Source organism: Delphinapterus leucas, chromosome 13 (genome assembly GCF_059928025.1).
Source record: "Delphinapterus leucas isolate spDelLeu-1000000601 "Yukka" chromosome 13, BTC_Dleu_Yukka2, whole genome shotgun sequence".
In the NCBI taxonomy this organism is placed as follows: Eukaryota; Metazoa; Chordata; class Mammalia; order Artiodactyla; family Monodontidae; genus Delphinapterus; species Delphinapterus leucas.
In genome coordinates, this window is record NC_143141.1 from 33953793 (window position 1) to 33979099 (window position 25307).

The 25307-nt window shown below is 37.9% G+C and overlaps 1 protein-coding gene across 10 annotated transcripts in view; it reads right to left on the reverse strand.

The window, feature by feature from the left end:
* ZNF638 (zinc finger protein 638) overlaps positions 1–25307 on the reverse strand; it is an 83672-nt gene that overhangs the window by 32807 nt on the left and 25558 nt on the right. For 9 of the 10 annotated variants that reach the window (XM_022561314.3, XM_022561316.3, XM_022561319.3 and 6 more), the window contains 5 exons: positions 24932–25206; positions 23403–23549; positions 22364–22486; positions 6488–6546; positions 6214–6266 (listed from right to left, as the gene is read on the reverse strand). In XM_022561314.3, coding sequence (XP_022417022.1) covers positions 6214–6266; positions 6488–6546; positions 22364–22486; positions 23403–23549; positions 24932–25206 — 657 coding nt within the window. The remainder of the gene's footprint in view (positions 1–6213; positions 6267–6487; positions 6547–22363; positions 22487–23402; positions 23550–24931; positions 25207–25307) is intronic. The other variant, XM_089923027.1, reaches the window with a different exon arrangement.

The window sequence follows — 25307 nt, forward strand, 5'->3', positions numbered from 1 at the left end:
TTTTAGAACAATATTTTTTAACTCATAGAAGTGATGATGAGTATCCCTTGTTTGGGTCCCAACTTTAATGGGAATGCTTCTACTGTTTAACTCTTAAGCATATGCTGGCTTTTGACTTGATATATGCGTATTTGTTATGCATATAAATAAAGTATGTATACACAAACACACTATCATATTAAGGAAGTAGTCACCTACTTTAAGAGTTTCTCAGCATTTATCTCCCTCTATTTAATATAGTAAATGGAATTGACAGATTTCCTAATTTTGAACCATCTTTATACTTCTGACATGACCCCCGTCCCCCTCTTGGGCATACTATGTTATTCATTTAATATACTTCCAGACACTGAAATTTTACTTAAAAACTTTACATCAAATATTCAGAAGTGAAACTGTTCTATAATTCCAATTTAGTATGATAGCTTTATCAGCATTTTAAAACATTTCTCTAACTTTTAATTTTGAGATTACTATATATTCACATGGAGTTGTAAGAAATAACAGGGAGAGATCCCATATACCCTTCACGGACTTTCCTCTAATGGTAATATTTTGCATAACTAAGTATTATATCATAAACAGGAAACTGACATTGATGTAATTTACAAACATTCCAATTTCCCCAGATTGCATGCGCGTAACGTGTATTTAGTTCTATGAAATTCTATCATATACGTGTAGATTATGGTGACCATCAGTCAAAACAAAGGAGTTCCACCACAAGTATCTTTCCTACTACCCATTATAGAAAGAGCCATCTCCTCCCTCCCCTAGAATCCCTGACAACCACTAATCTGTTCTCTATCTCTTTAATTTTATCATTTCAGGAATGTTATGTAAATAGAAGCTTACAATACATAATTTTTTTAGATTGAGTTTTTAAAATCAGCACAATTCCTCTGTAATCCATCCAAGTTGTTGCATGTATCAATAATTCATTCCTTTTTATTGCTAAGTGGTAGGTATTCCATGCTACAGACATAACGCGGTTTGTTTAGTCAGCCATTCACCTACTGAAGGACATTAGGGTTGCTCCCAGCTTTTGGCTATTAATAGAGGCTATAAATATTTGTGTACTGGTTTTGTGTGAACAGGTTTTGTGTGAAATGTAATTCACTTGCCTGAAATAAATGCCCAAGAGTGTAACTGCTGGGTCTTATGGTGAGCACGTTTAGTTTTGCTAAAAAACTACAATACTTTTTTCGAGAATGGCCATACTATTTTACATTCCCACCAGCAATGTACAAGTTTCTCCACATCTTCAATAGCATTTGGTATTACTATTTTCTTATTTTAGCCATTGTGCTAAGTGTGCAGTGTCTTTGTCAGCATTTGATTGTTGGTATTAGCCTGTTTTTTCCTTCCTGTTTCCCCTCCCCCTCCATACTCCCTTTTAAAGAATGTTTTCCTTTCCTCTGCATGCTATGGAATAGTTGAAATCAGAACTAGAGTTATTACTTCCTTTAAGGTTTGCTGGAACTCACATGTGGGAACTATTTGGGCAGAGTGCTTTTACTGGGGAAATAACTGACTTAAACAAAAGAAGTCATTTTCATCTGGGAATTGAAAAGATAAAAAGACATGCACTTAAAAAAAAAGGGGGGGGGCTTCCCTGGTGGCGCAGTGGTTGAGAGTCCGCCTGCCGATGCAGGGGACACGGGTTCGTGCCCCAGTCTGGGAAGATCCCACATGCCACGGAGCGGCTGGGCCTGTGAGCCATGGCCGCTGAGCCTGCGCGTCCAGAGCCTGTGCTCTGCAACGGGAGAGGCCACAACAGTGAGAGGCCCATGTATCGCAAAAAAAAAAAAAAAAAGGAAACCAATAAAATCTTACAGAAGAAAAAAATCATTAATTCAAGAATGACAAATCAGAAAATTTTGGTTCACTATGTGTTTTTCCAAGGGTTCAGTTATTTTTTTTTATTGAAGTATAGCTGATTTACAATGTTGTGTTAATTACCGCTATATAGCAAAGTGACTCAGTTATACAAATATATGTTCTTTTTCATATTCTTTTCCACTATGGTTTATCACAGGATACTGAATACAGTTTCCTGTGCCATACAGTAGGACCTTGTTGTTTATCCGTTCTATGTATACCAGTTTGCATCAGCTAATCCCAAACTCCCAATCCATCCCTCTCCTGCCCCCCTCCCCCTTGGCAACCACATATTCTCTATGTCATGATTCTGTTTCTGTTTCATAAATAGGTTCATTTGTGTCATATTTTTGACTCCACATAAATGATATCATATGGTATTTATTTTTCTTTTTCTGACTTACTTCACTTAGTATGATAATCTCTAGTTGCCTTCCATGGGTTCAGTTATGACACTAATACAAATGTGATTTGAGTATCCCTATACTCTTCCTCCAGCAAATATTTATTCATTAGCCCTTACACCACATTAGATATTAAGGTACAGAAAAATAAAACTACAAGTATTCCCTCACCCAGCCAAGTGAAAGAGACAGACTTATTAACAACCTATTAATACCAAGTGATTTAATGTACACAATACAGTATTTCTAGGAGGGAGTTGGGAGCATTTAACTGCCTAAGAGTCAGGGAAGGTATCACAAAGAAGCTTCATCTGAGATGGGCCTTAAAAGATAAATTAGAATTTGCCCCACCTCGACCCTCCAAAAGGAGTCTTAATTGACTTTGTATTTTCAATACCTTGCACGAGGCCTGGCACCTACTAAACAGCTACTTCATAAGCGCTTAATAAGTGAAGTTAACTGGAATTTAGACAATGATTCCACACAAATGGATAGCATAAAGACCCGAGAAATGAAATTGCACAGCTGGAAAATAAACTATTCTGAGTAGCTTAAACATAATATACAGTTGCGTGACTAGAGATTGAAAAAGTCATCTGGGCCAAAGGGGAAGGGGTCGTTATGAAGAATTTGGGTTTTCCCCTGTGGGTCACTAGGAGTGAAACGATCAGATCTGCTTTAAAGTGACCTCAGGGCAAGAGTGTTAATACCGGAGCAGAGTAGAATAAAAATCGCCAGTCGGGAGGCTATCTTCAAAAATTCAAATGTGAGTCTAAACTAAAACATTTACAGCTGTGATGGAGTAAAGGTGAGGTAATTTGAGGTACATTCAAGAGAGAACTAATTTGAATCAGCCACCTATTGGATGAGAAGAGGAAGGATGTTATTTAAGTTTGAACTGGGTGGGACAAAAAAGAAGACAAGACAGGGTAAAGGATTACTAATAGATTCCTACACTGGATAACTAGTGGTGTTGTTAGATAATATAAGAAAATGAGGCATAAACTTGAGGGGGCAGAAGAGGTTTATGTATGTATGGGAGATGTCATTGGTCCTTAAAGATATGGAAAGGAAAGAAATCAACCAGCAAGAAAAGTAGGACATGAGAAGAGGAACAGACATTTAGGGAAACAATGAAGGGAAGATAAAAGAAGAGCAATCAAAGGAGATATAGAACAAGTTTTCATTCTCAGAGAGGTACTTTAGTATAGGTGAAAAGCTTGGGAAGCATACAGTTTTGGGTTTGAATACTAACTCTTCCATGTGACCTTGAGTAAGTCATTTAACCTCTCTGAATCTGTTTCCTCATCTATCAAAGGAGAACAGTATGAACTATACTCATACAGTGGTCTGAAATATTAAGTGAAATAACAAATTGCCTACTATAAATAGTGTAACCATGGCAAGTTTCTTTCCCTTGTTTTCTGTCTTCTGGCACAAGTTAAACTATAAACTACTTAGAAATAACTCTCTGATGTATCCTAACCACTTTATAATACGCATCTAATTATGGGCATATAGCCGAGTGCTAAGTAAGTAATTAGCACTGGGTAAAAGTTCTAAAGTTTCCCTTTCTGATAAAATTAGGCTTTTGCTCCCTCCCTGTACTTTCCTACATCCTTTTAGATTTGTGCTTATAACCAAAGTTCTCTTTGTTTTTTTAAAGTAAATTTATTTATTTATTCATTTATTTAATTTTTGGCTGCATTGGGTCTTCGCTGGTGCATGCGGGCCCTCTCTAGTTGCAACGAGCGGGGGCCACTCCCCGCTGCGGGGCACAGGCCCCTTACCGCGGCAGCCTCTCCCGCTACAGAGCACAGGCTCCAGGCACACAGGCCTCAGCTGCCACGGCACACTGGCTTCAGCAGCTGTGGCTCGTGGGCCCCAGAGCGCAGGCTCAGCTGCCGTGGCGCACGGGCCTAGCTGCTCCACGGCATGTGGGATCCTCCTGGACCAGGGCTCGAACCCGTGTCCCCCGCACTGGCAAGCGGATCTCCAACCACTGCGCCACCAGGGAAGCCCCCAAAGTTCTCCTTAAAACTACCCTGACTTCCTATCCCTCTTCAATCTGACATTGCTGATCTCAAAAAGTTATCTTATCTTTCTCACCTGACACTTTCTCAGCCTTGGGCTCCTCTCTTTCTTTCTACATTTATATTAGAAGGGAGGAAGTACTTAACTTGAAGCACTTCTCCCCCTACGCATTACTTTTATTATGTTAGGGCCATTCCCAAAATTCAGACCTTAAACTTAACAAAAAATTTTCCTAAGTATCCCACTTTCAATGCCATGTGATTGACCAAATGATATCTCCCATAGATATTCCTTGATACCTGATATTTAGCAATGTTCTCCCCCAGTTCAAAGAAATCACTGCAGCTAAATTTTATTATAATCAACATTACCACATTCGTTTAGAAAACTCCATCTGGCCTGAAACCTTGAAATTTTTAAATTATTTTTTTAATTTTTATATATTATCCACTAAAAAATTCTGTATAATAAAAATTCAGATTTTAGCATACCAGATCATTTTAATTAACCTTTTAATATCAGGTCCTAATTACCTGAAAGTGAATCCCAAATGTTTTCTCAATAGGATTTTTCAATCACTCCATGTATCCAATCTACATGAGAATCCTAAACAACTAGTGGTTCTTTATTCTCTAAGGAAATTTCCCAGAGTTTGTACCAATTATTACTAGGTCTTACACAGAAAAAAGGGGGTGCACTTATCCAAGCTTTGGAAACAGTGGGTTAAACAAAGTTAAATAGGTTTCTTTCCTGCAGGATTTCATAAAGTGAATGGGTTTGTGGATTATTTTTTAAAGGAAAAAAAAAGGTATAATACATATCCTAAACTTGACCTGATCCAAAACATGTTCTATGAACACGTCTTTCACGCAACACATTTTGAGAAATGCTGTTAATGGGGTCAAATTAAAAAGCACCCCAGCACTACTCTTCAAGGCCTTTCTGTTACCTTTTTTATGTCATCTGCCTAACTGAAGTAGTCTTCTGCCTCTAAATATTATCCGTTTACACGTTCACATTTAAAACTTTAGTAAAAATTTATTGCCTTCCAGAAGCCACTCATAGTCACCTCCACTAACTTCCAATAACTTCAGGACACTATCCAACTAAACATTATGGAAAACTGAGATATTCTACACACTCCAATTTTCCAGTCACTTGAATATTAGTTCTAATACCAAAAACTCTTTTATCTATTCTGAATATAAATCCATAAACTACCTACCTTTCAAAAAGATAACATACAAAACACAATTTAAGTTTCCTAATATATTGTTTATGTCTTGTCCTTCACTATCACACTGTTTACTAGATTCAAGAGTGTATGTTTTGGCAATAACTTTTTTCTCTCGACATTTCCAATCCTAAATGGACTGAGAAAAAAATAAACTGCGTTTAAAATTGTATGCAAAATTCATTTAGCTAGATTCATAATAAAGACCTGAAGTATTTGCCTGTGTGTAAAGAAATAACACATGAGTGTAATATCATCTCTTTCTGTTTAGTCTTTTTTGTTTACTTTTTGGTTCTTAGCAGACTTTCAAAATCAAAGGGGACCACACAAGCAATCTTAACATACCTTTATGTTTTGTCTTATCAGTTTACTGGGAGGGAATGGAGACAGACACTGCAAAATTAACCTAAATAGCTATTAACTATGGAACTATGATAGGTACTTTGCATACATTATCTCATTGAGTCCTTAGATTTATTCCACAAGAGATTTCATAATTAAACACTTAACATTAACCATTAGCTTAATACAGGAGCCAGTGTGGGTCCCCCTTCTCCTAAAGCACAATGAATAATGTTTTCCTAGCATCATCTTACAAGAAGTTTCTAGTCATCTGACAAAACATACTCATTTGGAGGAGTACTGAAAGTAACAACTTACTAGCAGAAGCTGAAGTCACAGTTTCAACAGCCTTGGAAGCATCTGTATCTTTTCTATTAAAAGGAGAAAAAAATTTAGCAAAGAATAAACTTCTAAAACTTCTAAAGATGCAAAGCTTAAATCTAAAAAAGTTTAAAATAATTCAGTTTGAATGATGTCCCGTATAAACTGGAGTCAGGATGATAAAATATATTAAAAATGTCATTGTAAAAATTAAAAAATTTTAATTCATATGCATAGTCATTCTCACATAGGAGATGGTGGAATTACTTACTTTAAAGTAGATGCAGATGTTTTCTTTGAATCTGATATCTTTTTCTTCACCTCTTTGTTCTATGAAAGAAAAATATTTTGAAAAATTTAGTTTCTTCCCCAATTATAAAAAACCATTTAGAAAATACACAAAAGCATAAGAAACACACACGTCCATAAATCTAAAATATTCCTACCCTAAAGTATAAATGTTAATCACCGTTTTCTATTTATAGATAGAAATTCTTCAGTTTGTGATCATACAGTGTAATTTTACAACCTGCCTTTTATCACTTATCTACATTTTCTTATCACTACCTTTCAAAAACATTATTTCAAATGGTGCTATACAGGGAGATCAGCTCGGTGCTTTGTGACCGCCTGGAGGGGTGGGATAGGGAGGGTGGGAGATGCAAGAGGGAAGAGATATGGGAACATATGTATATGTATAACTGATTCACTTTGTTATAAAGCAGAAACTAACACACCATTGTAAAGCAATTATACTCCAATAAAGATGTTAAAAAAAAAAAAATGGCAGTGCCATGAGGGCACGGCATTTCCTTTTTTGCCAGTACTGAGCGTCCGCGGTCTGGTGCCTAGCATAGGCTAAATACATGGCATTTTTGTGAACAGAAGCCGGGATTCTGGCTGTCATATTTAATGAGGAATTATAGTCTTATTATTGGGGGGGAGGGGGTGTAAAAAAAACACAAAAAACAAATAGTGCTATAACATTTCTGATGTCTAACTGCTATCACTCTGGTCCAATCTTTTCCTTTAATTACCGTAATAGACTCATAATGGTCTCTGCTTCTGTCTTTGCCTTTTCACCCACCCTCACTCCATTTTAAACATAGAACCACATTGATCTTGCCATTCCTAAACTCAAAACCTTTCATCACATTCAGAGAAAAAGCTAATACTTAAGCGTTTACAGCACACATTCCATGCACTCTCTACCCCCAAACTACCACATACTTCTCCCCATCCTTCTCTACTTCCAATCCTAAAGCATCCTTTATACTTCTCAAACAAAACAAACTACATAGGCATGGACCTGAGAAGCCTTTTGCAGTTGCTGTTCCTTCTCTCTGGAATGCCCTCAAGCCAAGGAACAGTTTGCTCCTTCACCTCCTTTAGGTGTCTGTTCAAATATCACCTATTCAATGAGAGCTTCTATAACTACCTTATGGAAAGTTGCACGGCTCCTCATTCCCCCAAAAGAGCACTTCTATTTCCCTTTTCTGTTACTTTCCTCTACAGCACTTGCTGTTAATAGACATAGTATATATATATATATATATATATATATGTTTAATTTCCTTGTGGTCTTTCTCCTCTTCACTATCACTGGTGCCTAAAATCATGCTTGGCAATTAGTGAACATTCAATAAATGTGTTAAACTGATCTGAACTTAACAAAAATTGTTGTCATGTTATTTTATGTTTTCTGTTCTTTTGGGGCAACCTTGCCATTTCCTTTTGTTCTATATGGGATTTTATCCCAAACATCTTCCTCACCCCAATGGTTTAGAAGATAATCATCCTCCTACTTTTATTCTACTAATGGGTATCTTCAGTGTTAAAAGAAATGTGAATCCACTGATTTCTTCTGTATAAATTTAAAAGCCCTTACACCTTGGCTTACATGCCACTTTAAAAAAAAAATTATTTATTTATTTTAGGCTGCGTGGCGTCTTTGTTGCTGCGCGTGGGCCTTCTCTAGTTGTGGCGAGCAGGGGCTACTCTTTGTTGTGGTGTGCAGGCTTCTCATTGCAGTGGCTTCTTTTGTTGTGAAGCACAGGCTCCAGGTACGCGGGCTTCAGTAGTTGTGGCTTGCGGCCTCGAGAGCGCAGGCTCAGTAGTTGTGGCATGTGGGCTTAGTTGCTCTGCGGCATGTGGGATCTTCCTGGACCAGGGCTTGAACCCGTGTCCCCTGCATTGGCAGGAGGATTCTTAACCAATGCACCACCAGGGAAGTCCCCATGCCAATTTCTGATGACATATTTTAGACCAAAATTATTATTGTTTTTAATTTTAAGTAATTTTTTTTTTTTACAATTTATGTTATTTAAAGATACGAACGACTATTTGGATCTTACTCTACGCTTAAATGGTTTCATTACTCATCACCAATCATTTTATATCATAACTTCTCCATTCCTTAAGTTGTTCATTTTGATAGCAATATTCTCAGAAAGACAGACTGATGAAATGTTCTTCGAGCCCATACATGTCTGAGAATACGGTCCTAACATACAACTTGGGAATGCATGTACTGCATTACATGTACTTGAAATGCATGTACTGCATTACAATCAATCTTTTTTTCCACTCAACCTTGAGAATGTGTTGCTTGGCTATCTAAGGCTAGTCTACTTTTTATGTTTATACTGTTTCTGCCTGGATCACTATAGCTTGCCTTTATAACTATGAAAATTAACATCTTTACCAGTTTTTAAGTGATGTTCTCTTTCTGAAATTCCAGTTATATGCAGATTGGGTCTCCTAGATGTATCCACCATGCCTTTCCTCTTAATCATTTTAGACTTTTTAACCTTCCTTAATAGACAATAAGTTCTAAGAAGAATGGAAGCACATCTGCCTTGTTCATCACTGCATCTTCTGCATGTAACATAATGCTGGACACATAACAGATGTTCAAGAAATAGTTTCTGAATTAAAGTAAAACTAAACTCTCTTCTGAATTGCTTGTATCTCTGCAGTTTTATCTCTGTTATTCATTAGATTTTCCATAACACTCAAACCACTGTTCACTGCCTCCCAGCACTGCTTTTGTTTCCATTCAGCCTTCTTAAACCTAAGCTGGCTGCTTGCTCTAGGTTTTAGATGTAATGTCCCCGTGAATCTTGCTGAAAACAGTAAATTAAAAATTTTAAAGTCTTGTTTGTTTTGTTTTTGCAAAGGGTTGACCTGCAGCACTATTTTACAATTACAAGGGTACTGTTTGTTGGAAAATCTGATTCTACTTTTTTATCAAGGGCTCCTGCTCCTTTAAGGAAAATTTCAGTATCAACATGTGTCCATTTCTCTGGAAAAGAAGAATGCTTGCTTTCAAGAGACTGGTTAAGAATCATTGTTAAGGATTGAGGTCTATGCTGGCTTATGATTAAAAACAAGGTTACTGAGTTTGGCAGAGCTGTGCAGACCCATATTTTAATCTTTCAGGCTTAAATACAGGGATGTAGAAAATTTTAACCTTTTCTCTAACATTTCATTATTGACTCCAAGAAGTAGCAAAATGAAGGGAATGTTCTATGAATCACAGCCAGAGTCCAAGGCTATCCTAACATGAAATATCAAACGTGGGCAGAAAAGTTTCATCGTAGTTTTGACTATTCATGACAAAATTAAGATGTGGATCAAGAAAACTTTAGGGCTGCCCTTTCTTTTCTAGTTTGAGTTTCAAGCCTATTTTGGGCTTGCTCTATTAGGAAAACTTAATGTCTTCCCCTGTGATAACAGGCCAGAAAGATTGTCCCATACACTTCTAATCTGAAGAAGCCATAACCAGAGTTCTGTTGGGGATCCCCTCTGGTCAGTCACAACACAGAAGTCAGGAGTTAGCATTCTAAGGCTTCAGTTCAGCACCATCCAAACCATATTTAATTGAAGAACATCAACGTTTTTGACAGGTAGATGGCATGTTTTCTAGTTTCTAGTGCTGATACTTAGCCCATTCATTACCATGAAAATCAAAACAGTAAAATATGGGGACTTCCCTGATAGCGCAGTGGTTAAGAATCCGCCTGCGGATGCAGGAGACACCGGTTTGAGCCCTGTTCGGGGAAGATCCCACATGCCGCAGAGCAAGTAAGCCTGTGCACCGCAACTACCGAGCCTGTGCTCTACAGCCCGCGAGCCACAACTACTGAAGCCTGCACGCATAGAGCCCGTACTCTGCAACAAAGAGAAGCCACCACAATGAGATATCCACGCACTGCGACTAAGAGTAGCCCCTGCTCTCCACAACTAGAGAAAGCACGTGCACAACAACAGACCCAAAGCAGCCAAAAATAAATCAATATGATTGGGCTATCTGACTTGCACTGCTGCCTTAGCAAACTTATCAATAAGTCACTCTAATACCCTAAATGTATCCTTAGTCACCCATTTTCCCAGATTAAACGTTTTAGAATTAAAGACGACTCATCTCCCCAGTTCTCCAAATTTAATGATCAGCCAGTCTTGCTTGAGAGTCACTGGTATAAGCTACTTCTCCTTTCTATTCTCAAGGTTACTATCTACCCCAAACCATTACTATTATTAATAACAGTCTGGTTGGCTAGATGAGCACTCTAACTGGATCAGTGATCTTTTCTCTTCTTTCCTTTAATCAATTTGCTAAGCTTTCTTTGCCTTCAGGGTCATTTGCCCAACTAATTCATTCTGCAGATCACTTCCTGATGAACCTTTCTAATCCATCCATTTCATTATGTCATAGCACTGCTGAAAACCTTGAGTAACATTTAGCTGTCTACAGGATAAAGTTTAAATTTTTAAATTATGCATTCAATTCTTGATTCCCCTTATTATCCTGTGCAACTAGACATGGCCACGTGTCACAGTTCTGGTAAATCAAATGTAGGTTAAAGTTGCTGGGGAACTTGCTCTTCCTGGAGGGGTTGGTGGGGGGATAAAAATCCATTCTGCACTTGATTTTTATTCCTTTCTTTCTGCTTGGAAGACAGAAACAATACCAGAAGGTACAGCAACCATCTTACAAACAAGAATGAAAGGTACACACTAACGATAGTGGAGGAGAAAACCAAAAAGGCTGGGTTCCTGAAGATAGTATGGAGCTGCTGCACCAGCCATGGACCGCCTGCCTGCAGATTTCCTGTTATGAGATAAATAAACCTCGGATTTGTTTAATAAAACAATGGTGAAGTTTTCTGTTAATTGAAAATGAAAGAAATTCTAAATTGGTAATAACTAGGGTCACCATGTAATTCATTATTCAAATCAGGACAATGGGACAATGGAATGGGCATGTATATAGCAGGTGTTAGTAAACTAGGACGATGCGTTACTCTGGTAGTAACTAACCAGAAAACATAAGAGAAAAAAATAAATAAAAACTCTTTTATCTAATAGCAATTGAAATAATATTTATGATGTATATAAATAAATATAAATAAAAGTTAAATTTAACACTTCCTCCAAAATGTACGTTATGGAAACATTACAAAAGAATGTCATGGAAAACAATGTGGGACTTCCCTTGTGGTGTAGTGGTTAAGAACCCACCTGCCAATGCAGGGGGCACAGGTTCGATCCAGGAAGATCCCACATGCCGTGGAGCAACTAAGCCTGTGCACCACAACTACCGAGCCTGCCCTCTAGAACCCACGAGCCACAACTACTGAGCCCTCGTGCCACAGTTACTGAAGACCACGCACATAGAGCCCATGCTCTGCAACAAGAGAAGCCACTGCAAGGAGAAGCCCGTGCACCACAACAAAGAGTAGCCACTGCTCACCACAACTAGAGAAAGCCCGTGCACAGCGATGAAGACCCAATGCAGCCAAATATAAATAAATTTATTTAAAAAACATGTAAAACTTGCTGAGGGACACTAGATGAAACCTAAATAAATGGAGAGATAAACCACGTTTCTGACAGAAAGATTTAGTATTGTAAAGACATCAATACAAATTCAATATAGTATCATTTAAACTCTCAATAAGATTGTTCAGAGAACTTAAACTGATTCTGAAACAAATATTGAGGAGTAAATGTTTAAGATTAACCAAAATAAATTTAAATAAAGAACAAAGAAAAGGATTCTATTAGAAAACTAAGCAAATATTATAAAGTTACAGTTGTTATAATAATTGAAACCATACAGTATTCGTAAAAAATAAACAGACTGAAACAGATCTGTGTGTACAGGATAATTTATACACATAAAGACAGCTTTCCAAATCAATGAGGAAAGACAAATCAGGCATAAATGGTGTTCGGTTAACTGGTTACCCATTTTGGAAACAATATTGATACTATTCACACATTATACCACAAATCACAGATTTAAAACATAATGGAAGCATATCTTTTTGGCACTGGTACAAAGGTCTTCTAAAACAAGATAAAAGAAAGAAGGCAAAAGCCATTAAGAGGAAAAAAGGTAATAAACTTTAGTACACTGAAATTACTTAAAACTTTATATATGTATACATACAAGCAATAGTCTAAAAGAAAATACTTCTCATTTATAACACAAAGTTAGTGTCTAGGATAATGAACACCTTCAGATGAAATTTTTTTAAAAGACAAATAACCTAAAAACAAAACAAAACAAAAAAGACAACCTAACAGAACAATGTGAGAAGATATATACAACAAGTAATAGAGATAGCTAGTAATTATATTAAAAGATGTTGAAGTTCAATAATAATCAGGAAAATGCAACTTAAAACTAGATACCAGATGGGATCAAATGGTGGAGGAGTTAAGACGTGGAATTCCCACAGGTACATCAAAAATACATCTACTATAGGGCTTCCCTGGTGGCGCAGTGGTTGAGAGTCCGCCTGCCAATGCAAGGGACACGGGTTTGTGCCCCGGTCTGGGAGGATCCCGCATGCCGCGGAGCGGCTGGGCCCGTGAGCCATGGCCGCTGGGCCTGTGTGTCCGGAGCCTGTGCTCTGCAGTGGGGGAGGCCATAGCAGTGAGAGGCCCGCGTACTGCAAAAAAACCCCAAAACCAAAAAACATCTACATGTGGAACAGCTCTTACAGAACATCTACTGAACACTGACAGAAGACCTCTGACTTCCAAAGGGGCAAGAAAATCTCCAGGTAACTGGGTAGGGCACATGAAAATAGAAAAGAAAGAAAGGAAGAATCTGCCTGCCAATGCAGGGGACAAGGGTTCAAGCCCTGGTCTGGGAAGATCCCACATGCTGCGGAGCAACTAAGCCCGTGTGCCACAACTACTGAAGCCTGCACACCTAGAGCCCATGCTCTGCAACAAGAGAAGCCACCGCAATGAGAAGCCCGTGTACTGCAACGAAGAGTAGCCCCCGCTCGCTGCTACTAGAGAAAGCCTGCACACAGCAATGGAGACCCAATGCAGCCATAAATAAATAAACAAACAAACAAATAAATAAAAATTTTAAAAAAAGGAAAGAAAGAAAGAAAGGAAATCGGGACAGGACCTGTGCCTCTGGGAGGGAGCTGTGAAAGAAAAGGTTTCCACACACTGTGAAGTCCCCTCGCTGGCAAGTAGATCAGCCAAGCCAGAGGGTAGGCTTCAGAGGAAAGCACAGCAACAGGTGTGTGGAGTGCAAAGTGCGGAGAGACCTGCACAGAGGCTCATACCGACTGGCACTCCCCAGCCCGAGACGCTTGTCTGCTCGCTCACCTGCTGGGATGGGTGGGGGCTAGGTACTGAGGCTTGGGCTTCAGAGGTCAGACTCTGGGGAGAGTACTGGGGTTGGCTGAGTGAAGACAGCCCTGAGGGGGCTACGGTGTAATGCACCACAACTGAGGAAGTCCAGGAAGAAAGCTGGGCCCACCAGAGAGGCAAGGCACCACTGTTGTCAGGGGGTGCACAAGGAGGAGGCTGGCCCACCATCGGAGCTTCTTTCTCCGTGCACTCGCAGGCGGCAGGACACTGCCTACACAAGCTCCAGGGGCGGGTGTGCAAGCCACTGCTGATGCCAAGGGCCCTGTGAGTGGGTGCAGGTCACTGCCCCCACCTTCCCAGGAGCAGGCACAGCCCACCACTGCCGAGGGTCCCATGATCGGGGCCAACTGCCCTGGGAGCGTGCATGGCCTGCCATTGCTGCTGAGGGTCTCACGACCCAGTGCCAACCACTGCCCCCACCTCCCCAGGGGTGTGAAAACCACCACTACCACTGTGGAGTGACCCGCAACTGGGAGCCAACCACTGTCCCTGCCTTCCTGGGAGCTTGCAGGAGCTGTGCACCTGTGCAACCCCTATCGAGGGGATAACAGCCAGCACATGCTAAGGAAAGAGACAGCAAGCATCCAAACCAAAAACAGCCCTCATGCCAAAAAAATATTAAACCCACACCAGCTACACAGGGACACTCCCACTTATAAATAGCTCCCCAAGACTACAGTAGATAATTGTTTCCCCTACACTCACAAACTAAGAGATACATAAACAAAATGAAGAAGCAGAGGAAACACTCTCAGTTAAAAGGCCAAGAAAATTCCCCTGAAGGAACCAACAACGAAACAGACCACTTCAGTCTAATAGATACTAAGTTCAAAAAGGAGGTAATGAAAACACTGAAAGAGTTAAGAAAGGCTATTGACAGAAATGCATATTACTGTGAAAACGAATGAAACTATAAGGAGGAGCCAAGAAAAATTAGAAACTTCATTTGCTAAGACAAAAGCTGAGCTCAAGGCAATGAATAGCAGAATGAATAATGCAGAAGAAAGGATAAGTGACCTGGAAAAAAGACTAACAGAAATTACACAACCAAAACAGCAGACAGAAAGCCAAATGAAAAAGAATGAAAGCAATATACGAGACCTAAGGGATAACATAAAGCGGGTCAATCTACACACAATAGGGATTCCAGAAGGAGAAGAAAGAGAAAGGGAATTGCAAATGTATTTGAAGAAATTATGGCTGAAAATTTCCCAAACTTAAAGGAGGAAACACATATCCAGATACAGGAAACACAGAGGGTCCCAAACAATATGAACCCACAGAGACCTACTCCAAGACATAATAAAAGTGGCAAAAGTTAAAGAGAGGATTCTAAAGGCAGTAAGAGAAAAACAAAGAGTTCATTACAAGGGAACCCCCATAAGGCTATGAGCTGATTTCTCTCAGAAACACTGCAGGCCAGAAGGGAGTGGCAAAATATATTTGAAGTCTTGAAAGAGAAAAGTCTGCAACCTAAAATACTCTACCCAGCAAGACTATCATTTAGAACAGGAGGAGAAATAAAGAATTTCTCAGACAAGCAAAAACTGAAAGAATACAGCAATACTAAACCTATGCTAAAAGAATATTGAAAGGTCATCTCTAAATGGAAAAGAGGCAAGAAGAAATAGGAGGGAGGAAATCACAATTGGAAGGTAAATCACTTAAATTAGCCAGTATACAGATCAAAAAGAAAAAAACAAAACAAAACACCCCATTTCTGAAAGCAATGATAAACACAAGGAACAGCAAAAGGATAAACATGAAGGTGTAAAAAGGGACATAAAATCATAAAATGTGGGGAAGCAGAGTAAGAAAATGCAGATTTCTTTTTTTTTTACAATGTGTTTGAGCCTATCTGACTATCAGTCTAAAGCAAGCAGACATAGGAGGGGGTTAACATACTTGAAAAACAGGGCAACCACAAATTAAAAACATACAATAGATTCACAAAAACCTAAAAGAAGAGAACACAAGCATAAAATAAAAGGAAATCATCAAACCACAAAAAGAAAAAGAAAGGAACAGAGTAGAAACAAAGAATCAACTGAAAAACACCATTTGTAATGGCAATAAATACATATGTATCAATAATTACCTTAAATGTCAGTGGACTGAATGCTCTGATCAAAAGACATAGAGTGGCAGACTGGATAAAAAAACAAGAGCCTACAATATGCTGCCTTCGAGAGACCCACCTTAGGGCAAAAGACACACATAGATTGAAGGTGAGGGGATGAAAAAAGATATTTCATGCAAACGGAAACGACAAGAAAGCGGGAGTTGCGATACTCATATCAGACAAAATAGACTTTAACGTAAAGGCTAGAAAGAAAGATAAAGGACACTTATATAATGATAAAAGGATCAATACAGGAAGAGGATTTTACACTTATCAACATATATGGACCTAATACAGAAGTACCCAAATACATAAAACAAATACTAACAGACATAAAGGGAGAAACCAATAGGAATACAATAATACTAGGAGATTTTAACACCCACTCGCATCAATGGACAGATCTTCAAGACAGGATCAATAAGGCAACAAAGGCACTAAATGATACAACAGAACAGTTAGACTTAATTGATATTTTCAGGACACTACATCCAAAAAAACCAGAATATATATTCCTTTCAAGTGCACACAGAACATTCTCTAGGATTGACCACATCCTAGGTCACAAAACTAACCTCAACGAATTTAAGAGTACGGAAATTATTTTGAGAATCTTCTCTGACCACAGTGGCATGAAACTAGAAATCAACCACAGGAAAAGAAACGAGAAAAAAACTATTACGTGGAGACTAAATAACATGCTAGTAAAAAACCAATCAGTCAACAAGGAAATCAAAATGGAAATTAAAAAATGCCGTGAGACAAACAACAATGGACAGAAAACACAACCATACAAAATCTATGGGACACAGCAAAAGCAGTTCTTAGAGGGAAGTTCATAGCGATACAGGCCTTCATCAAAAACAAGAAAAATCTGAAGTAAACAACCTAACCTACCACCTGACAGCATTAGAAAAAGAACAAGAAACAAAACCTAAAGTCAACTGAAGGAAGGAAATAATAAAGATCAGGGAGTAAATAAATAAAATAGAGATTAAAAAAAAAATCAACAAAAACAAGAGCTGGTTCTCTGAAAGGGTAAACAAAATTGACAAACCTCTGGCCAGGCTCACCAAAAAGAAAAGAGCAAGAACCCAAATAAACAAAAAAAGAAATGAAAAAGGAGAAATCTCAACTGATACCGCATAAATACAAAAAACCATAAGAGAATACTATGAACAATTATATGCCAACACATCTGACGACCTAAGAAGAAATGGACAACTTTCTAGAAACATACAGCCCACCAAAACTGAATCAAGAAGAAATAGATAATTTGAACAGACCAATCACTATAACTGAAATAGAATCTGTAACAAAAAAACTGCCTACAAACAAAAGTCCAGGACGAGATGGCTTCACAGGTGAATTCTACCAAACGTGTAAGGAACTTATACCAATTCTTCTCAAACTCTTCCAGAAGACTGAAGAGGAGGGAACACTCCCAAAGACATTCTAAGAAGCCACCATCACCCTGATACCAAAACCAGACAGACACCACCAAAAAAGAAAATTACAGGCCAATATCTTTGATGAATGTAGATGTAAAAATTCTCAACAAAATATTAGGAAACCAAATTCAACAACACATAAAAAAGATCATACACAACAACCAAGTGGGATTCATCCCAGGTTCACAAGGATGGTTCAACATATGCAAATCAATCAATGTAATACACCACATTAACAAAAGACAAGTCAGAAACCACATGATCATCTCAATAGACGCAGAAAAAGCATCTGACAAAATTCAACATCCATTCATGATAAAAACTCTTACCGAAGTGGGAATAGAGGGAACATATCTTAACATAATAAAAGCCATTTATGACAAACCCAGAGCCAATATAATGCTCAGCAGTGAAAAGCTGAAAGCCTTCCTGCTAAATCTGGAACAAGACAAGGATGCCCACTCTCACTCTCTCTTCAACATCGTATTGGAAGTCCTAGACACAGCAATCGGACTAGAAAAAGAAATAAAACATATCTGAATTGGAAGGGAAGAGGTAAAACTGTCGCTACATGCAGATGACATGATGCTATATATAGAAAACCCTAAGGACTCTACACAAAAACTACTAGATCTAATAAGTGAATTCAGCAAAGTAGCAAGATACAAGATTAACATTCAGAAATCGGTTGCATTCCTTTACACTAACAATGAAATATCAGAAAAGGAATGTAAAAAAAAATACCTTTTAAAAATCGCACACAAAAAATAAAATACCTAGGAATAAACCTGACCAAGGTGAAACACTTATATGCTGAGAACCATAAAACATTAATAAAGGAAATAAAAGAGGATTCAAAGAAATGGAAAGATATACCATGCTCTTGGAATGGAAGAAATAATACTGTTAAAATGGCAACACTACCCAAAGCAATCTACAGATTTAATGCAATCCCTATCAAACTACCCATAACATTTTTCACAGAACTAGAACAAATAATCCAAAAATTTATATGGAACCATAAAAGAGCCAGAATTGCCAGAGCAATCCTGAGGAAAAAAAAGAAAGCAGGAGGCATAACTCTCCCAGACTCAGACAATACTACAAAGCTACAGTAATCAAAACAGTGTGGTACTGGTACAAAAACAGGCATATGGATCAATGGAACGGAATAGAGAGCCCAGAAATAAACCCACACACATACAGTCAATTAATCTTCAACAAAGGAGGCAAGAATATACAATGGGAAAAAGACAGTCTCTTCAGCAAGTGGTGTTGGGAAGTTGGACAGCTGCATGTAAATCAATGAAGTTAGAATACACCCTCACACCGTGGACAAAAATAAACTCAAATGGCTTAAAGACTTAAACATAAGACGTGACACCATAAAACTCCTAGAAGAGAGCACAAGCAAAACATTCTCTGACATAAGTCATACCAATGTTTTCTTAGGTCAGTCTCCAAAGGCAACAGAACAAAACCAAAAATAAACAAATGGGACCTAATCAAACTTACAAGCTATTCCACAGCAAAGGAAACCAGAAACAAAATGAAAAGACAACCTACAGAATAGGAGAAAATATTTGCAAACGATTCGACCGACAAGGGCTTCATTTGCAAAATATACAAACAGGTCATACATCTCAACAACAAAAAAACTAACTGAAAAATGGGCAGAAGACCTAAATAGACATTTCTCCAAAGATGACATACAAATGGCCAATAGGCACATGAAAAGATACTCAACACTGCTAATTATTAGAGAAATGCAAATCAAAACTACAATGAGGTACCACCTCACACCAGCCAGAATGGCCATCATTAAAAAGTCTACAAATAATAAATGCTGGAGAGGGTGTGGAGAAAAGGGAACCTTCCTATACTGTTGGTGGGAATGTAATTTGGTGCAGCCACTGTGGAAAACAGTATGGAGGTTCCTCAGAAAACTAAAAATAGAAATTACCATATGATCCAGCAATCCCACTCCTGGGCATATATCCAGATAAAACTGTAATTCAAAAAGATACATGCACCACTTTGTTCATAACTAACTGCTGGACAACGATCGTCAAAAAAATGTTGGAAGCTACCAAAAAAGATACCCAACATCCAGAGACTGAGAAGAAGCCACAACGAGGGGGCAGGATGGGTGCAATCGCGATAAAATCAAATCCCATACCCACTGGGTGGGAGACCCACAAACTGGAACCTGAGCCCCATGTCAGGCTTCCCAGCCTGGGGGTCCAGCAACAGGAGGAGGAGTCCCCAGAGAAACTGGCTTTGTAGGCCAGCAGGGTTTGATCACAGGAATTCCACAGGGCTGGGGGAAGCAGAAACTCCACTCTTGGAGGGTGCACACAAAGTCATGTGTACACCAGGACCCAGGGGAAAAAAGCAGTGACTCTATAAAAGACTGGGTCAGACCTACCTGCCTATTATAGGATCTCCTGCGGAGGCAGGGGGCAGCTGTGGCTCATTGCGGGAACAAAGACTCTGGCAGCAGCAATTCTGGGAAGTACACACTGGCATGAGCCCTCCCAGAGGCCGCCATTAGCTCCACCAAACATCCTGTAGGCTCCAGTGCTGGGTCGCCTCAGGCCAAACAACCAACAGTGCGAGAACACAGCCCCACCCATCAGCAGACAAGTCTCCCTGAGCACAGCCCTGCCCAACAGAGAGACAAGACCCAGCTCTACCCACCACTAGGCAGGAACCAGCCCCTCCCATCAGAAAGCCTGCACAAACCTCTTAGATAGCCTCATCCACCAGAGGAGAGCAGAAGCAAGAACTACAATCCTGCAGCCTGCAGGACGGAAACCGCAATCACAGAAAGTTAGAAAAAATGAGACGGAAGAGGAATATGTCCCAGATGAAGGAACAAGATGAAACCCCAGAAGAACAACTAGGTGAAGTGGAGATGGCCAACCTACTAGGAAAAGAATTCAGAATAATGATAGTGAAGATGATCCAAGATCTCGGAAAAAGAATGGAGGCAAGGATCAAGAAGATGCAAGAAATGTTTAACAAAGACCTAGAAGAACTAAGGAACAAACAAACAGAGATGAACAACACAATAACTGAAATTAAAAATACACTAGAAGGAATCAGTGGCAGAAGAACACATAAATGACCTGAAAGAAAGAATGGTGGAAATCGCTGCCACAGAACAGAATAAAGAATAAAAAGAAATGAAGACAGTCTAAGAGACCTCTGGGACAACATTAAATGCACCAACATTCACATTATAGGGGTCCCAGTAGGAGAAGAGAGACAGAAAGGACCTGAGAAAATGTTTGAAGAGATAATAGCTGAAAAATTCCCTAACGTGGGAAAGGAAACAGTCACCCAAGTCCAGGAAGCGCAGATAGTCCCAGGCAGGATAAACCCAAGGAGGAAAGCTGAGACAAACAGTAATCAAACGGACAAAATTAAAGACAAAGAAAAAATATTAAAACAACAAGGGAACACCCATAAGATTATCAGATGATTTCTCTGTGGAAAGTCTGCAGGCCAGAAGGGAGTGGCATGATATATTTAAAGTGATGAAAGGGAAGAACCTATAACCAAGAACACTCTACCCAGCAAGGCTCTCATTCAGATTTGATGGAGAAATCAAAAGCTTAACAGGCAAACAAAAGCTAAGAGAATTCGGCACCACCAGACCAGCTTTGCAACAAATGCTAAAGGAACTTCTCAAGCGGGAAAGAGACCAGCAACTTAAAACAACCTTGTACATATATAGACTGCTATATCAAAACCTCATGGGAACAGCAAACCCAAACACTACCATAGATACACACACAAAAAAGAAAAAACAACCCAAGTCAAAACTAAAGATGATCATCAAAACTAGATACCATTTTTTACATACTGGATTTTAAAACTGCAAATATTAAGATGTCACTGATAACAGAGAAACACCAGTACTCACATAAATTATAAGACTATAAATTATTAGTCATTTAACAGGCAATCTCATATTATTAATTACTGTATACCCTATAACCCAGCAATTCCACTGTAGCTTTCCTTAAAAAACACTATCATAAATGCATTAAGAAAGGCCTGTGAAAGCCATATACAAGGAAGTTAACTGAAGTCCTATTTATAGCAATTTATAGTAAACTAGAAATAACCTAAATAGCAATCCATAAGGAACTGGTGAAATAACCGTGGTATATTCATAGGAAGTAACACCACATATAACCTTAAAAGAATAAGGAAAATCTATAACGTACTAACATGGTTTGATCTCCAAATCAAATTAGTAATTGAAAAATGTGTGCTCCAACGCAGGCATTCTTCAGTAAATAAGAAAATAAAATAAAAAGAACACATATACACAAAGCAAAACTTACTGGATATTTTAAAGTACTTCTATAGACTTATATATGGATATATAAACTAAAGCAAAGAAAATGATCTACAAAGACTAAACTCCTAAACGTTGATACTTCTAAGGAAGCAAAAGGCCGAGAAGAATATATACACTATGATTCTGTTTATAGAAACTTCAAAACAGGCAAAACTCAAGTACGGTATTAGAAACCAAGGTGGGGTTACACACTCCCTTCTGCCCCGAAGTATTCAAAAGAAGTATGCAAGGGGCTTCCAGGGTGTTGTCAGTGTTGCAGTTTGTGACTTAGGTAGAGGTTTCACAGACTTTTGCTAATTCTGTTAAGTATTTTCCCCTAGTCTATTGCTTATCATTCAATACTGTTTACAGTGTGATATATATGTATGCATAAAGATGTTGCTAAGTTCAATGTATTTGAATTTATACCTAATCTGTGGAGTGAACATTTTTGTTTTATGCCTTTTTCTGTATGTGCCATACTTAAACAAAAAATTAATCAACAATGAATCACATAAGAACTTAATTGTTTACCTGGGACTTTTTCTTTCCCGGAACACATACTTTCACACTTTTCCCATTTATCAGAAGTGGTGTTGTTTCAATGTACTTCATGACAGCAGTAATTGCCTCTTTAAATTCCATTTCCAAGTAAGCCTAAAATGAAATGTATTCCACTTTTAGCCAAAAAAATCTACCTTAAATTTCTCTGTATGACCTAATATAATACTTCTTCGTGGAATATAAAACTAAAATTACCTCAAGTCCTGGTTACTTTCACCTCTTTTTGTTTTGCTAAAGTGTAATTTGATGTTTAGGATGTTTTCACACATGAAATGGACCTTATAGAATTTCTATACCATTACCAAGGTAAGAAGGAAGCATGGGTCCATGGCAGGATCATGGAACAATAAGAAATGGGAAGGAGGGCTCACTGAACAATCGAAGAGAAGGCAGGATCTGGTCTAGCTGCTGTTAAGTCTGACCTTTTTAAGGGTTCTTGCAACAAAGAAAACAATACCAACTATGTTCCTTGGTCTTACCTCACAATTTTTTACGTTCTGCTTAACCTAGGGTTTGTAGTTCTGGTGAACTCTACTATGTGAGTTACAGGAATACAACTCATATGTAAAAAAATACTGTACAGATAAAATCATTTTTTTAATATGACCTTACTGGTGTACTAAAGCAATGAATGGCAAACTATGGCCTGCCACCTGTTTTTGTAAACAGTTTTTTTGAACACAGCCATGCTCATTCATTTATATATTATCTAAGACTGTGTTTGTACAACAACAGAGCTGTATAGCAGAGTTGAATAGCTGAAATCCTATAACATGCAACACCTAAAATATTATCTGGCCCTTCACGGAAAAAGTGTGCTCTTCTAAGAAAACAGTGTGCTGTTTGAAACGATATAAAGCGGTATTTAGGGACATTGTTCATTCAAATCCAAACATTTACATAATTCAATTACCAATTGTGTATGCAGGAAAAGCAGCTAAAAGATCCAACAACAGTCTTTATAAAATAATGACTTTGTATGAATTTTAGAACAGACTAAATAACTCACTTCCTTTCTATATGGAACAATCAGGACATCATTAACTTTTCCAAATGGCTGAAATATTTTTCTAATATCTTCTTCAGTACAGCCATCCTCTGGTAATTCAGATATAAGAAGAACGGGACCATAATGTGAAGACTGATCTTTCCGAAGCTTTTTTTGGGATGAAAGAAAATTAAACCAAATTAAGTGACAAAGTACAGTAATAATAATTCCCAATATAATTTCTTCTACCATTAATCTTAGTCCTTTAAGCAGTCTTTTCAACATATTTTAGCATATTTAAAAAAATTTTAAAGGCCAAAGAAAAGTAGTAAGAAATATGTTTTACATTTTACCACTCAAACCCAACAGTGGTCAGAGTTTATGGGTAACCAATCACAGATGCTCTTTTCTGTTTAGAAACATTTTGTAACAAACAAGACCTATGAAATGAAATGGTCCAAAACTATTAAACAGTATTTTTCTATATGAATCTGCATGGCACATCACTAGTGAAGCTGAAATTATAGCTTTATTTACTGTGTTCTAATAATTAAAAATGTTATCTAGATAGGCATAATATTTTTAAAGATTTATACTACATACAATTTGAATGTATTTTATCAAATTTGCCACCTATGTTAAAAATTGACTCAAAAAAAAAAAAACTTTTTAAAAGTTCCACTGCCACCATCTAGAAGTCTAGAAACAAAACGAAAGAACGTTACAGAATAATTAAGCCTCTTTGAGATTAATTCCCTGTACTCAACATTTCTTCCTAATTAATGCTCTTCAAAATCCTGTAATTGCAGGTTGATTATTTTAAGTTTATCCTTCTAAATATAAGCTCTCTGGGGCAGGGAACTGTAGTTGTTGAAAGTTAAGACAATGTTAAGAGCAATGTATACCTAAATACTTGTAGACTTGTTATTATTACAATATAATAAACATTTGAAAATCTGGCCTATCAGGAGTTACTCTGATAGTCTCAGGATGCTTTATATATTATCTGCTATAATAGTAATTTCATTAACATATACAATAAAGCAATACCATCAAAATACACCAATAAGTTAGTACCCAGAAAAGAGACTAGTATTCTACACTGGATAATGATTTAACTTATGAACTGTACTGCGAAAAGTATAAAACAGATTACAAGTGACCAATTCTCAGCAGAGACTCACTAATAACTTACTAACAAAGATTATCAAACCTCATTATGCTGCTGATTACATCCATTTCCCCAATAAGGGAGCAAAACTTATCACAAGGATCTGTTTGTAGGGTTAGCCAAAAACACCAAACTGTCAAAATGTTCTCACTTTTGATATATCAAATGCCAAACCTCTAGGATTTGTAATCTACAGGATTTTAATTATTGGACTTTTATTATATTCAGAAGAGAAACCAATGAATATTCCATATCAACATAACAAGTCACGATTTCAAACTTTTGGAAATATGAAAATTAAAAATTCTGAAAACTTTGTTTTCTCTTTGTCATATTAACAAATGTATGCACACACTTCCAGTAACAAAGAGCTACTGACCTTACGTTGTAGAGAAACAGCTTTATCAGACACCTGTTTACTTTCTGGTGAGGTGTCATCTTCAAGATTCTTTGATTTGTAACGAGTACAATGTCCTATATTTGAATCACTCTTTGTAGAGCTCGTAGATTTAACTGATGGCCTTGCTCCACTGACAGTTTTAAGTTTTTGTGCTGGTGAGTGTCCTTTATCAACTGCTTCAAGATGTTTCTGTTTACTGAATTCTGATCCATGCCCAGACCGTTGTACTACATCTTCTAATGCTTTTTTTCTGTCTAGTAAAAAGGACATAAATACTACTTCAACCGAAAAGAACTTAAGGTAGGAAACATCTCATCACATTATAAAAAAAAAAGAATCATCTCTCAACTGTCCA